The 12,392-nt window shown below is 36.3% G+C and overlaps 1 protein-coding gene across 1 annotated transcript; it reads left to right on the top strand.

The window, feature by feature from the left end:
- The first annotated feature begins 396 nt into the window (after positions 1–396).
- LOC115990424 (protein EIN4-like) lies at positions 397–8,138 on the top strand. The gene is made up of 2 exons (XM_031114260.1): positions 397–2,612; positions 7,341–8,138. The coding sequence occupies exons 1-2, from the start codon at positions 876–878 to the stop codon at positions 7,857–7,859; spliced, it is 2,256 nt and encodes a 751-aa protein (XP_030970120.1). The 5' UTR covers positions 397–875; the 3' UTR covers positions 7,860–8,138.
- The last annotated feature ends 4,254 nt before the right edge of the window (positions 8,139–12,392 follow it).

A 12,392-nucleotide genomic window follows, 5' to 3' on the forward strand; every position in this document is an offset into this window, starting at 1 on the left:
AAGAGAGAGAGAGAGAAAATAAAAGATTGGTTAGTTATAAGAATTGACAAACTCTATTGCTTCTTCTGTTTCTTCTTTTATTTATTCCTTATAATAGAAGCACATAGGGATATGTGATTTAAGAAGGATAGGATATAGTTGTGTTGGTTTTTTACTTTGTTTTCTTTGATATATAGTCCTCCATTTGCTTTGTACCTGGTTTTCTCTGTGAAGATTTTGCCACTGGGTTAAAGAAAGTGGTTGAGTTTGTCTAGTTTTTGAATTTGATTTGGTAATAAGTCAAAGTTTGAACTTTGAAGTTGGCTTTTGCCACAGGAGCTACAAGGTTAGTGCTTTTTTTAGATACCCTTTTTATTTGGAAACATTTTTGTTTCTGTTCTTTTTTTGTTTCTTTTTAGATATTTTTGATAGATTGAAGTTGGGTAGTTTTCAACTTTGATTCTTGATTGCTTGTTTGGTTATATGTGGTTCAACAGTAGGGAAAATGGAAATCTTTTTTATCATAAAACTCAAAAGGAAATATAAACTAGTAGTCTAGTATTAAAAATGTGAAAACACAAGTTCGTAGGGAAACTACAGGTTCCGCATAAGTGGTTGTGTTAGATCTTTGGATCTATTAGATAGGTATTTAACTTTTTTGACAAAACTAGCTTAGTAAAATTCAGATAATAAAATGTGGCAGTTGAGTTTCTGTGATATGGATTAGGTTGGTTTTTCATTGAGGAGTTCTACTTTGGGGAGGGAATCAGAATTCAGAATTGGAGCATACTTCAAGGGCTATAGTCGAATGTATGCTATTGCAGTTTTTGTGATTCGGGGTTTGGGATGTGAGTACTTTTAGAAAATTGGATTAAACAAGCAACCATTTGGGAGCAATGTTAAGAGCATTAGCTCTTGGATTGTTCATTTCTTATATGATTTTCTCCGTTGCTGCTGATGATAATTGTAACTGTGACGAAGAGGGCTTGTGGAGCATACAAAGCATTTTAGAGTGCCAAAGAGTGAGTGATTTCTTGATTGCAGTGGCATATTTCTCAATCCCAATTGAGCTTCTTTACTTTATTAGCTGCTCAAACTTTCCATTTAAATGGGTACTCCTACAGTTTATAGCATTTATAGTCCTCTGTGGATTGACCCATTTGCTCAATGGATGGACTTATTATGGCCAACAACCATTCCAGTTGATGCTTTCCCTTACCATTGCCAAATTTCTCACTGCCTTGGTTTCATGTGCAACTGCAATTACTCTTTTGACTCTGATTCCTCTTCTTCTTAAAGTAAAAGTAAGGGAGCTTTTTTTGAGGCAAAATGTGATAGAATTAGATCAAGAGGTTGGAATGATGAAGAAACAGAAGGAAGCGAGTTTGCACGTACGAATGCTAACCAGAGAAATCAGAAAGTCACTTGATAAGCATAATATACTTTACACAACACTGGTTGAACTTTCCAAGACTTTGGATTTGCAAAATTGTGCAGTTTGGATGCCAAATGAGAATAGAACAGAGATGAATCTGACCCATGAGTTGAAGACAAGTTCTTCACGGAATTACTGCAGTTCTATCCCAATCAATGACCTGGATGTGTTAGAGATAAGAGGGAGCAAGGGAGTGAGGATTCTAAGGCCTGAGTCAGCACTAGGTGCTGCAAGCAGTGGTGGTTCTTGTGAGTCAGGGGCCGTGGCAGCAATTCGGATGCCGATGCTTCGAGTTTCAAATTTCAAAGGGGGGACACCAGAATTGGTGGAAACCAGTTATGCAGTACTGGTGTTGGTTCTTCCAGCAGCAAACAATAGAGTTTGGAGTTACCATGAAATGGAGATAGTGGATGTGGTTGCTGATCAGGTGGCTGTGGCTCTCTCTCATGCCGCAGTTCTTGAAGAATCTCAGGTAATGAGAGAGCAACTGGGTGAAAAAAACCGTGCATTGCAACAAGCTAAGAAGAATGCATTGATGGCAAGCCAGGCAAGAAACTCCTTTCAAAAGGTGATGAGTCATGGAATGAGGAGGCCAATGCATACAGTCCTGGGCCTACTGTCAATGTTTCAAGAGGATAACATGAGCTTCGAACAGAGGATTATGGTTGATACGATGGTGAAAACCAGCAATGTTCTCTCAACTTTGATAAATGATGTGATGGAAATTTCAGCAAATGATAATGGAAGGTTCCCTTTAGAGATGAGGCCTTTTGGGCTACATTCCATGATCAAGGAAGCTTCTTGTCTTGCAAAGTGCTTGTGTGTATATAAAGGCTTGGGTTTTGAGATTAATGTTCAGAGTTCTTTGCCTAATCAGGTGATAGGTGACGAGAGAAGGGCTTTTCAAGTGATTTTGCATATGGTTGGGTATCTACTGAATGTCTATGATGGGCAGGGCACTGTCATCTTTCGGGTTTTTCGGGATATTGATATTGAGGACAAGGATGATAAAATGTTGGGAATGTGGAGACCAACCATGCCAGGGGAGCATATTTATATAAAGTTTGAAATTGAGATTAGTGAGAAAGGTTCTCAATCAGATGGATCAATCTCAGCATTAAATTATGCTGGTAGAAGGCACAACAGCAATGAAGTTAAGGAGGGCCTGAGCTTCAGCATGTGCAAAAAGCTCGTGCAGGTGGGTTCTCTTATTGTTTTGTCTATATTTTGTTTTATTTTTTTACTCTGCTTTATTGATTACTGCAATGCAAGTGATATCAACAAAACCAATTATAACTATTTCAATTCATTGCAATTTTTGTTTGGCACATAGAAAAATTGACCTATGATGGATCATTGTTGAATGCAATGAACCATTTCTTTCTGTGGGGGTTTCTTGTCATGTTCATATTTGATTGACAAACTTGTACTATCTCTAGTTCAGAATGTTGCATTTATTCCTCCAACCAATGTGGTAGCATGCTACATTTTCTAATTTTCTCTATTTCATGCCAATGATCCTTGGAGCAAATGGCATCTCATCAAAACCAAACACAACCAACCCACCCCACCCCACCCCCTGGTTCAAAAAAAAGTTAGGATTGAGGATGACATAGGTTCAATCCCATAAGAGTGCATGGGTTGTATACTGAACTATTTTTTTATAAAAAATTTCTACTTCCATTAAGCTTTACAGGGGTCTTTCCCCCTATAGGTGTTTTTCTTGGGACGTCTTTTACCCCTATAGGTTTGAGTCTGGGATTGTGCACTTTTGTATGAAGTTTAGAGTAGTTCTTACTCTTCTATTCAAAACCCAAAGCGTATTGTTGGCCGTCAGATGGCCAAGATGTAAATTTACATTTTTTTCATTGGGATTGCTTTTGTAATCCAGTACCCTGTTGTCCTTGTCATGCCTTGTGAATATATACGTAGGAAACATGTTGTTCTTTCAGTGGGATTTCTTTTGTAATCCAGTACCCTCTTGTCCCTGTTGTGCCTAGTGAATATTTACGTAGGAAACATGGTGTTCTTTCTAAGATATGATAGGGATGATTATCTCAATTTCAAGAATGTCCGTAATGGAGAAAGTTGATTCTCCAATGCTACGACTACTCACATGCATTACTATGTTCCAACCTCCATTTTGTTTTTTAGTTATGGAGGTTCTTAGTGGTATTCCATCAAGAACTATGGAAGATAGGCAATCATCCGGTTTTCAGGTGGGAGCTAATAATAATAATAATAATAGTGTGATGATGGTCTCCTGCTCGCTTTTTGCTATAAAGACCAGTCCTTTTCAATTGAGATATATTCCCTGAGTTTTTCTTTTACTTCGAAGCTATATTAGGTAGGAACATTAATTAAGAGTAAGTTGGTACCCATGGGGGAGGTTGATGTTGTGGAGGAAGTGGATGTGTTGGGGGCTATTTATCCATAACTTATCTAAGATTTTTAGAGGGCCATCTTTTGAGGCTCACATGCTGTGTAACTCTATTATTAAGAGAATGGAAAGGACATTGGCAAGTTGGAAGAAATATGCTTGTAAAATGAGAAAAGCCAGGTAAGAGTACTTTATATAATCTTCCTATCTACTTCCTTTCCCTTTTACCATTCCTATTTATACAGCTAAAACATTGGAGAAGCTAAAAATATTACGAATGGTTGGGACTGGTTTTCTGGTTTTAATAAGGGTGAGGACATTAGGAGGATCCATTTTTGGCATTATGTATGGTGTGGTGAGGTTGCCTTAAAAGACCTTTTCATGATCTGTGTTCCATGTTGAGGATAAGAATGCTATGGTAGATTATTCCTTGGTCATTTTGGAGGAAGGAGTAGTTCAAGCTTGGAATTTAAGAATTGTGTGTGCTTTTCAAGATTGGGAATTAGAATTGGCGGATTCCTTCCTTGAATTGTTTTATTCCAATCTCCCATCATACAGAGCGGCTGCTGATAAGAGGTTTTGGAGGTTAAATTGAGACAATGATTTTAATGGTTAGCTATTTTGGGTTTAATGCTATTTTTTTATTTCCCTTGGAAGAGTATTTGGGGTGCTAAGGTACCACGGAAGGTTGTGGCCTAATTTTTTATTGGACATCTGCCTTAGGAAAGATTTTGATGGAAGATAATCATATTAAAAGGAGCATTATTATAGCAGATTGGTGTTGCATGTGTTGATTTAGTGGTGAGACAATTGATCACTTGAGCACTAGCATTGAAAAATGCTATCCTATACTATTATACCATCCCAAAAAACCACTTTATTACTTATACCATCCCATTTTACAATACCTCTCACATCGTAAAACTCTATTCTTATTAAAATATTATTATTTAATCTTTTTTTATTATTTCTTTTTAACCAATTTTTTTTTCAGTTCTACTTTCCTAGGCTTTCCAACCGTTTTTTTTTTTTTTCCTCAGCCTCCCTCAACCTCCCTCAACCTCTAGCACCAGCTCCTCTCACAGAACCACACAGACCCATCAACAGAGCCACACACAAACCATCAAACTAGAGCCAACAACGGCCACCCGCCAACAACGGCCACCAAACCCCGGACCCAACCACCACCCACAACCCCTTTAAGCACCGGTCATAGCCAGAAAAAAAAAAAAAAAAAAAAAAAAAAAAAAAAAAAAAAAAAAAAAAAAAAAAAAAACAGAAACCAACACAGTGACCCCACACACATGCCACACACAAACCACAAACTAAAGCCAACAACGCCACCAAACCCAGACCCAACCACCACCACAACCCCTTTAAGCACCAGTCATAGCCATGAAAAAAAAAGAAAAAAAAAAAAAAAAAAAACACAGAGAACCAACAGTGACCCACACACAAACCATCAAACCAAAGCCAACAACGGCCACCACACCCACCACCGATCCGAATCCACACCGCCGATTTGAAACCCAGCCTATTCGAAACCCACCGGAGCAAACCCATTCAAAAAAATCATCACCGGAGCTACCAATGATCCACCCACTGATCAACAAATCTACTGTTTCAAACCGATCCACCCACCGATCAACCCAACCGATCCACCCACCAAACCCAGCTCGACGATCAACAACACCCACCACACCCACGCCGTCGCCCACGAGCCAAGCACCGGACCCACAACCCAACCACGACCCAAACACCGGACCCACAACCCAACCACAACCCAAACACCGGACCCAACAGAGAAGGAAGAGAGAAGAAAGAGAGAGCAGAGGTTGCGTTTGGGTCGGGTCCGTAGAGAGGAAAGAGCAGAGATGGAGAAAAGAGAAGAGATGGAAGAGAGAGAAAATAATTCTGGGCTGTGAGGAAAAAACGGACTGAATAAAATATATATATATATTTTTTTTAGCATTGTGCTACAGTACAATTCTAAACTTAGAATTGTACTGTAGCACTATTGCAAAAATTTTTGCAATAGTATGGTTTAGCATTGTTTGATATAGGTGGTTTTGTCCTCTAAAATGTCAAAAATGCCTTAAATATGCCTTTAGCATTTTTCAATGCTAGTGCTCTAAATATGACTGTTAAAATGCTCTGCCCCCTAGGCAAAATTGTCAGGGAAATTTGAATAGAGGTAATGGCTCTCCTAATTAAGTTGACCCTAGGGACTTTAGGGATGCCAATGAAAGAGTGGTAGGCAGTATCAGGGTCAAAGCACCTACTTTTGACGGTTGCCTAGATCCAAAAGCCTTCATTGATTGGTTATGAGAATGGACAGTGCTAGGCTTGTAAGAAAAATATACCATTGTGCCTAAACTATGAGTTGGAATACGTGAACCATGTGTAGTCGTCTTAATACAGCATGTTCGAAAGTCAGGTATAATACTTATCACTGAGAAGGAAGATTTCCCACAATTTGATGAAGAGAAAGTTCAACAAGAGAGCAAAGAATTAGGGGTTTATATATTGTGAAAAATGCGTTTGATGCATCTGCTACTCAACCCTTGTTGATTTTATCCACTTGTTGATTTTATTATTCTAGACAAATTTAATGAAATGGTGGAACAAAAATGTTCTTTGTTCTTAGTGTCACCAAAGGTGATTCAAGAGTTGGTGCAACTATCAAGTGTAAGAGTTCTTATCCTTAGACACTTCAAAAGTTGAGGTTGAGTTTTCTTTAACAAGGGAGAATGATGTAGGGAGTACAGAAACAGTTTTGTCTTATTTAAGTTTAGGAGTCAGTTGTAGTTTTATTATTAGTCTATTGGATTTTATTTCAGGTCTCATTATTAGTTTATTAGTATTTTATTTAATTTCCTAGATTAAGGTTATATTTATAATTCAATAATTTTGTTTTGCCCAAGACAATTAGGATTAAGGCTTAATTGTAATAGTCTATATAAGAAAGCTATTGTACTCTTTTGGAGAAAAGTTGATGAATAAAATTGTAATCGTAAATTTCCTAGTGGCTTAGTGTTGACTCCCTCCAACCCTAACTGTTGATTCTTAGATTATGTTTGGTTCTTATTCCAAACAAGCCTAGGTATTGATTCCTAAGTTTATTTTATTTAATTTGTGCTGCATCACTTATACATTTTCACTTGTTAAAACTATGATTGAACAATTTATAGAGGCAACGTCCTATTGGCAAAGCCAATGACTTACCTGATCTGTGTGATGTGCATGTTACATGGGTCCAGGGTTTAACCAGGTAAAAAGATATGATGCTCTGTACAGTCTACGAGGTTCCCTGTCTTTAAAAAAAAAGAAAAAAAAAGAAAAAGAAAACTATGATGGAATATCATTGCCTTTCCTCTTTTCTTTTCTTTTTTTTTTTTTTTAAATTTTATTTTATTTTTTTATTTTTATGTAACTGTGATGCATTAGCGTTTGCGTTGCTTTGGACAAAAGATTATAATATTTGTAACTTTAATGTTAAGACTAGTTTTATTAACTTCTGAATTTTCTATGGAAAAATATCTGCAGATGATGCAAGGTAATATATGGATATCTACGAACTTGTTGGGTTTTGCACAAAGCATGACACTTGTTCTTAGGTTCCAAACCCGACCATCTTTTGGAAGAGCCATATTTGCTCATGGAAGTTCTTCAGAGCCAAATTCCAACTCGCAGTTTAAAGGCCTTAAGGTCATACTAGCTGATGATGATGATTTAAACAGGACTGTGACAAAGAAACTGCTTGAGAAGCTAGGCTGTCATGTTACTGCAGTTTCGTCTGGGTTTGAATGCCTGAGTGCCCTTAGTGCTGCTGAAAATTCTTTCCAAATTGTTCTTTTGGATCTTCATATGCCTGAGATGGATGGGTTCGAAGTAGCATTAAGAATCCGAAAATTACGCAGCCAGAATTGGCCATTAATTATAGCCCTAACAGCAAGTGCTGAGGAACATGTGTTAGAGAGATGCCTACAGATTGGAATAAGTGGAGTTATTCGAAAACCTGTCCTCTTGCAAGGAATGGCAGATGAGCTTCGAAGAGTCCTGTAACATGCTGGTGAGGGGTTGTGATGTAGTGTGAAAATTTTCTAGCCCCTAGATTTTTTCAAATATTTTTTGTGGTCTTTGAAATACCACTTGGAGAAGTCAAATTTAGTAGTACTCTTGATATCGTACAAATTGTAGCTGTTATTTCTTGCTAACCATTTCCATGATTGAGTTATATCACTGGAACTTGGTAGAATGAATAGCCTTACTTGATGTTAGAACAAGGATAATTTACAGGTCCATCTGATAGTGAAAGCAACTTTAATCATAACTCACAGAACTGAATCCTATTAGACTAACTGAAAGTTTTTGATCTATTAGCCATGTTTTGGAAATGTCTCTCTTTATTTTACAATAATATGTCTGAGCACTGTTCTTCTTGCACCTTCCTTTTTCTTTTAAATAAAAATAAATAAATAAAAACCGAGCAGCAGGATTGTGCACAATTCAATTCCATAAGCGACTATGTTTTGGGGCCCGAGAGATGAATGGAAGACAGCTTTCATGACACATCATGGTTTATTTGAATGGCTTGTTATTCTATATGGTTTGACAAATGCACCTAGCACTTTCATGAGAGATGACACAAATGTTGCAACCACTATTAGGGGTTTGTGTTGTGGTGTATTTTGATGATATTTTGGTGTATAGCCACTGTTTGGAGGGTCAATTGGTGCATTTATAGCTTGTGCTCGATATTTTGAAGAGTGAAAAGTTTTACGTTAGCATGAAAAAGTGTAGATTTGGGATGGATCAAGTGGTGTTCATGGGGTATGTTGTCTTCCAAAGGAGTGTTCATGGATAAAAATAGGGTTAAGGCAATTATTGATTGACCTACACCTTCTAGAGTGCATAAGGTGAGGAGTTTCCATGGTCTTGCTACATTCTATAGAAGGTTTATTAGCAATTCCAGCACTGTTACAGCTCTTCTCATCGATTTTCTCATGCAAAAGTCCTTTGTTTGGACTGATGAAGCCCAAGAAAGCTTCCAACTATTGAAGAGGAAGTCAACCGAAGCCCGTATTCTTGCCTTGCCCAATTTTGACAAGATATAATTGTAATGCATCAGGAGTGGGAATTGGTTGTGTCTTTAACCAAGAAAGACAACCCATAGCATTCTTTAGTGAGAAATTAAATAAATCAAACTTAGATATTCTACCTATGACAAGGAATTCTATGCTATTTTTCAAGCCATCAAGTATTCAAGTTACTATTTGGCCTACAAAGAGTTTATTCTGCATACTGATCTTGAGGCTTTGAAATATCTCAATAGCCAATCTAATGTGAACAAGAGGCATGTAAAGTGTGTAAGCTTTTTGCAGTAATTCACTTTCTCATTAAAACATTGGTCTGGTATTCTTAACAAAGTGGCTGATGGGTTAAGTAGAAGGACTTATTTCTTGGTGGAAATGCAAGCTAAGGTCCCTGATTTAAAGTTTTCAAGGAGAATTACCAAGATGACCCACATTTTGGTAATCTATGCCAACAATTGCAGCAGAGATAGCAACTTGCCAAATCTAACTTTTGGTTGAAGGATGGATTTCTTTTCAAAGAGCTGAAATTATGTGTGCCTAAATGTTTTCTAAGAGAGCTGATGATTGTTGAACAACATAATTTGGGGCATTTTGGCAAATCAAAGACCCTAGAATCCCTTAAACAAGACTACTTTTGGCTGGGAATGACTAAAGATGTAAAGTGGCATGTTTAAAGGTGCCAAGTTTGTCAAAAAAGAAAGGGTACAACCACTAATGCAGGTATATATTTGTCTTTTCCAGTGCCTAATAAACCATGAGAATGTATTTGTATGAATTTTGTTTTTTGGCCTTCCACCTACACACCAAAAGAGTGATTCAATCATGGTGGTAGTGCATTGTTTCTCCATGATGGCTCACTTTATCCCATGCAAGAAGACTTCGGATGCTTTTAATGTGGCTGTTTTATTTTTCAAAGAAGTCTACAAGCTTCGTGGTGTATTCCTCTTAATTATTTCAGATAAAGACGCTAAATTTCTTGCTCATTTTTGGTGAACTCTATGGTAGAAGATAGGTGCTAAATTGAGCTCCAGCATTTCTTTCCACCCTCAAATGAATGGTCAAACCAAAGTTGTCAACCGGGGTCTTGGAAATCTCTTGAGATGCTTGATTGGTGAAAATCAAAGGAATTGGGAAAGTATCCTTCTCTTAGCTAAATTTGCTTACAGCTCTTCTCTTAATTGGACTATTAACACATCTTCTTTTGAAGTTGTGAATGGGAATAAACTTTTAAGTATCTTAGATTTAGCACCCTTGCCACTTTCTAAAAAGAAGAATGTAAGAGCAACAAAAATGACAGATTTTATTCAATCTGTCCATGCACAAGTCAAGGAGAGAATTGAACATTCCAATGCAAACTACAAGATTGCTATTGATATTCGTTGAAGGAGACTAATTTTCAGGGAAGGAGACCTTGAATGGGTGATTGTGACTAAGGAAAGGTGTCCTCATGGCTCCTATTCCAAGTTGTGAGCAAGGAAAGTAGGTACATGCAAAGTGTTGACTAAAATCAATGACAATGCCTACACAATCTAACTACCCCCTCATTTAAACATTTTTAATGCCTTCAATGTGAAGCACTTGAAGCCTTATTTTCTGGCTAAAACTTGAGGGAAAGTTTCCTTTATGGAGGGGAGTATGAAGTAGCCACCCTCTACCCTTAGGCTAGCCAACCAACCCCCCTCTACTCTTAGACTGACAACCAACCACTGTCTACAAGCCAGCTACTTTTTCTAACCTCTTAGGGCAGCTAGCCAGCCCCTTATTTTGACTTCTTAGATTTGCCATATATTCTCATTAATTTCAATTTTGACTTATGTTGTGGTAGCCTGTTTAGATGTAACAATTAGCTAGCTTATTTCCTTGTAGTTAAAGATTATAAATAAGCTTGTAATGTAAAAGTAGAATCAGTTTTTTGATGTAAACTTAACTTAGTTTTAGACCTGGACAGAAACTCTGTTTCTCCAGTTATTTCCTTTGTAATTCCAACTTTGATTCTTAATTTTAAGGTCATTCTAGTTCAAGTTCTCAGTTATTTGATCTTGATTTCCATCAATTTGCCAAGAGCCTATGGCTCAATTGACATCTTTTAGTTTTTCTAACGGAGATGTCTAAGACTTTAGGGTTCATATCCTCTATTTCCATTGTTGTAATTATTGAATTAAAGAGAAATTATGATGTATATTGCCTTGGAATTTGTGGTAGGAGATATAATGATTTGATTTGCCATTTCTTAACCTTAGATTCTTCTATATGACTTCATCTATTGTTTATAAGTACATAATTTCTTCTATATGTTGCAATAATAAGAAGCCCTAGATACTTTCAGCAAAAAAAGAAAAAAGAAGAAGCTCTTGACACTTTAATTGATGGTGCAATGATACCTTTGTGTTAATCTCAGGGCTGTTTCTTCCTCTGCTTCGAGTGAGGATCTTAGATTTAGACTCTCCTTGATAGAAGAGGAGTATAGAAGCTTGGATAATAACAAATTCATTTTGTGTAGTTCATATTGATATTATCTTACCCTTATTCTAATTTTTTAGTTTGATTGAATTTGGTATTTTGAAAATTAGTTTTGATAAGTGATAACTTTAGAAATTTGGAATATAATTTAAGCATATCTTATGAATTGTAATAATTTGTTGAAAAAAAAAACATTTAAATAATTGATCAAAGCCTAAATTTTATGAATCATAAAATATGTATGCACAATCATTGGGTCCAACCCAACCCAACCCAACCTGACCCATGTGGATTGGGTTGAGTCGTTTTCTACATACAAGGTTGGGTTGGGTTAGAAAAACCTAATATAACCCAACTCATAGACACCTCAACCAACTGTTTTTTTTTTTTGCCTTCAAATGGTATCATTCCTTGTAAATTAATGACACAATTGCACCATTATTGTCTATCTCATCACCCACAACTTGTTCAAACAATTTACATACATTTGCAATTGCAAAAGTTAATGTTGCTATTAGTGTGGACACCAACAAATGAGAATCTTTTGTTTTCCTATAATAGTCTTCAATGTCATCTGATCCAACCTCATCCATTTTAAATTTTGATTATTTTTTAAGAAAAGTAAAAAAGAAAAATGTTGTAAGTTGTGATTGGTATAATATAAGGTGGAATTGTGATCCAATAATATATATATATATATATATATAAAGCCAAAGCTCGGAGAAAATTAAATTAGAATCTAAATGAATTTTAATTGGAGTCCAATTGTGCACCATGTGTCCCATTTAATTTTTAATTTTTGTGCAAAGTGAATTATTGAGTGTAAAAATCGAAAAGTTCAAATTTAATTAGATTCTAAATTGGATTTCAATTGGACTATCTATTTTTTTTAATTTTTATGGCAAGAGAATTATTGGATGCGAAAACCGAAGAGTCTAATTCCAATTAAATTCTAAATTATATATAATTTCAATTAAAAAAATGTGTAAGCTAATACCATATATAATTTCAACATCTTCTTTTAAAAAAAATATTTGAACGG

This window comes from Quercus lobata, chromosome 1, assembly GCF_001633185.2.
Source record: "Quercus lobata isolate SW786 chromosome 1, ValleyOak3.0 Primary Assembly, whole genome shotgun sequence".
Taxonomy (NCBI): Eukaryota; Viridiplantae; Streptophyta; class Magnoliopsida; order Fagales; family Fagaceae; genus Quercus; species Quercus lobata.

Excerpts from the sequence above, each read along its gene's own strand:
- LOC115990424 (XM_031114260.1), top strand. The coding sequence starts at position 876 with ATGTTAAGAGCATTAGCTCTTGGATTGTTCATTTCTTATATGATTTTC. Across the intron at positions 2,613-7,340 it reads TGTGCAAAAAGCTCGTGCAG|ATGATGCAAGGTAATATATG; the intron begins GTGGGTTCTCTT and ends AAATATCTGCAG.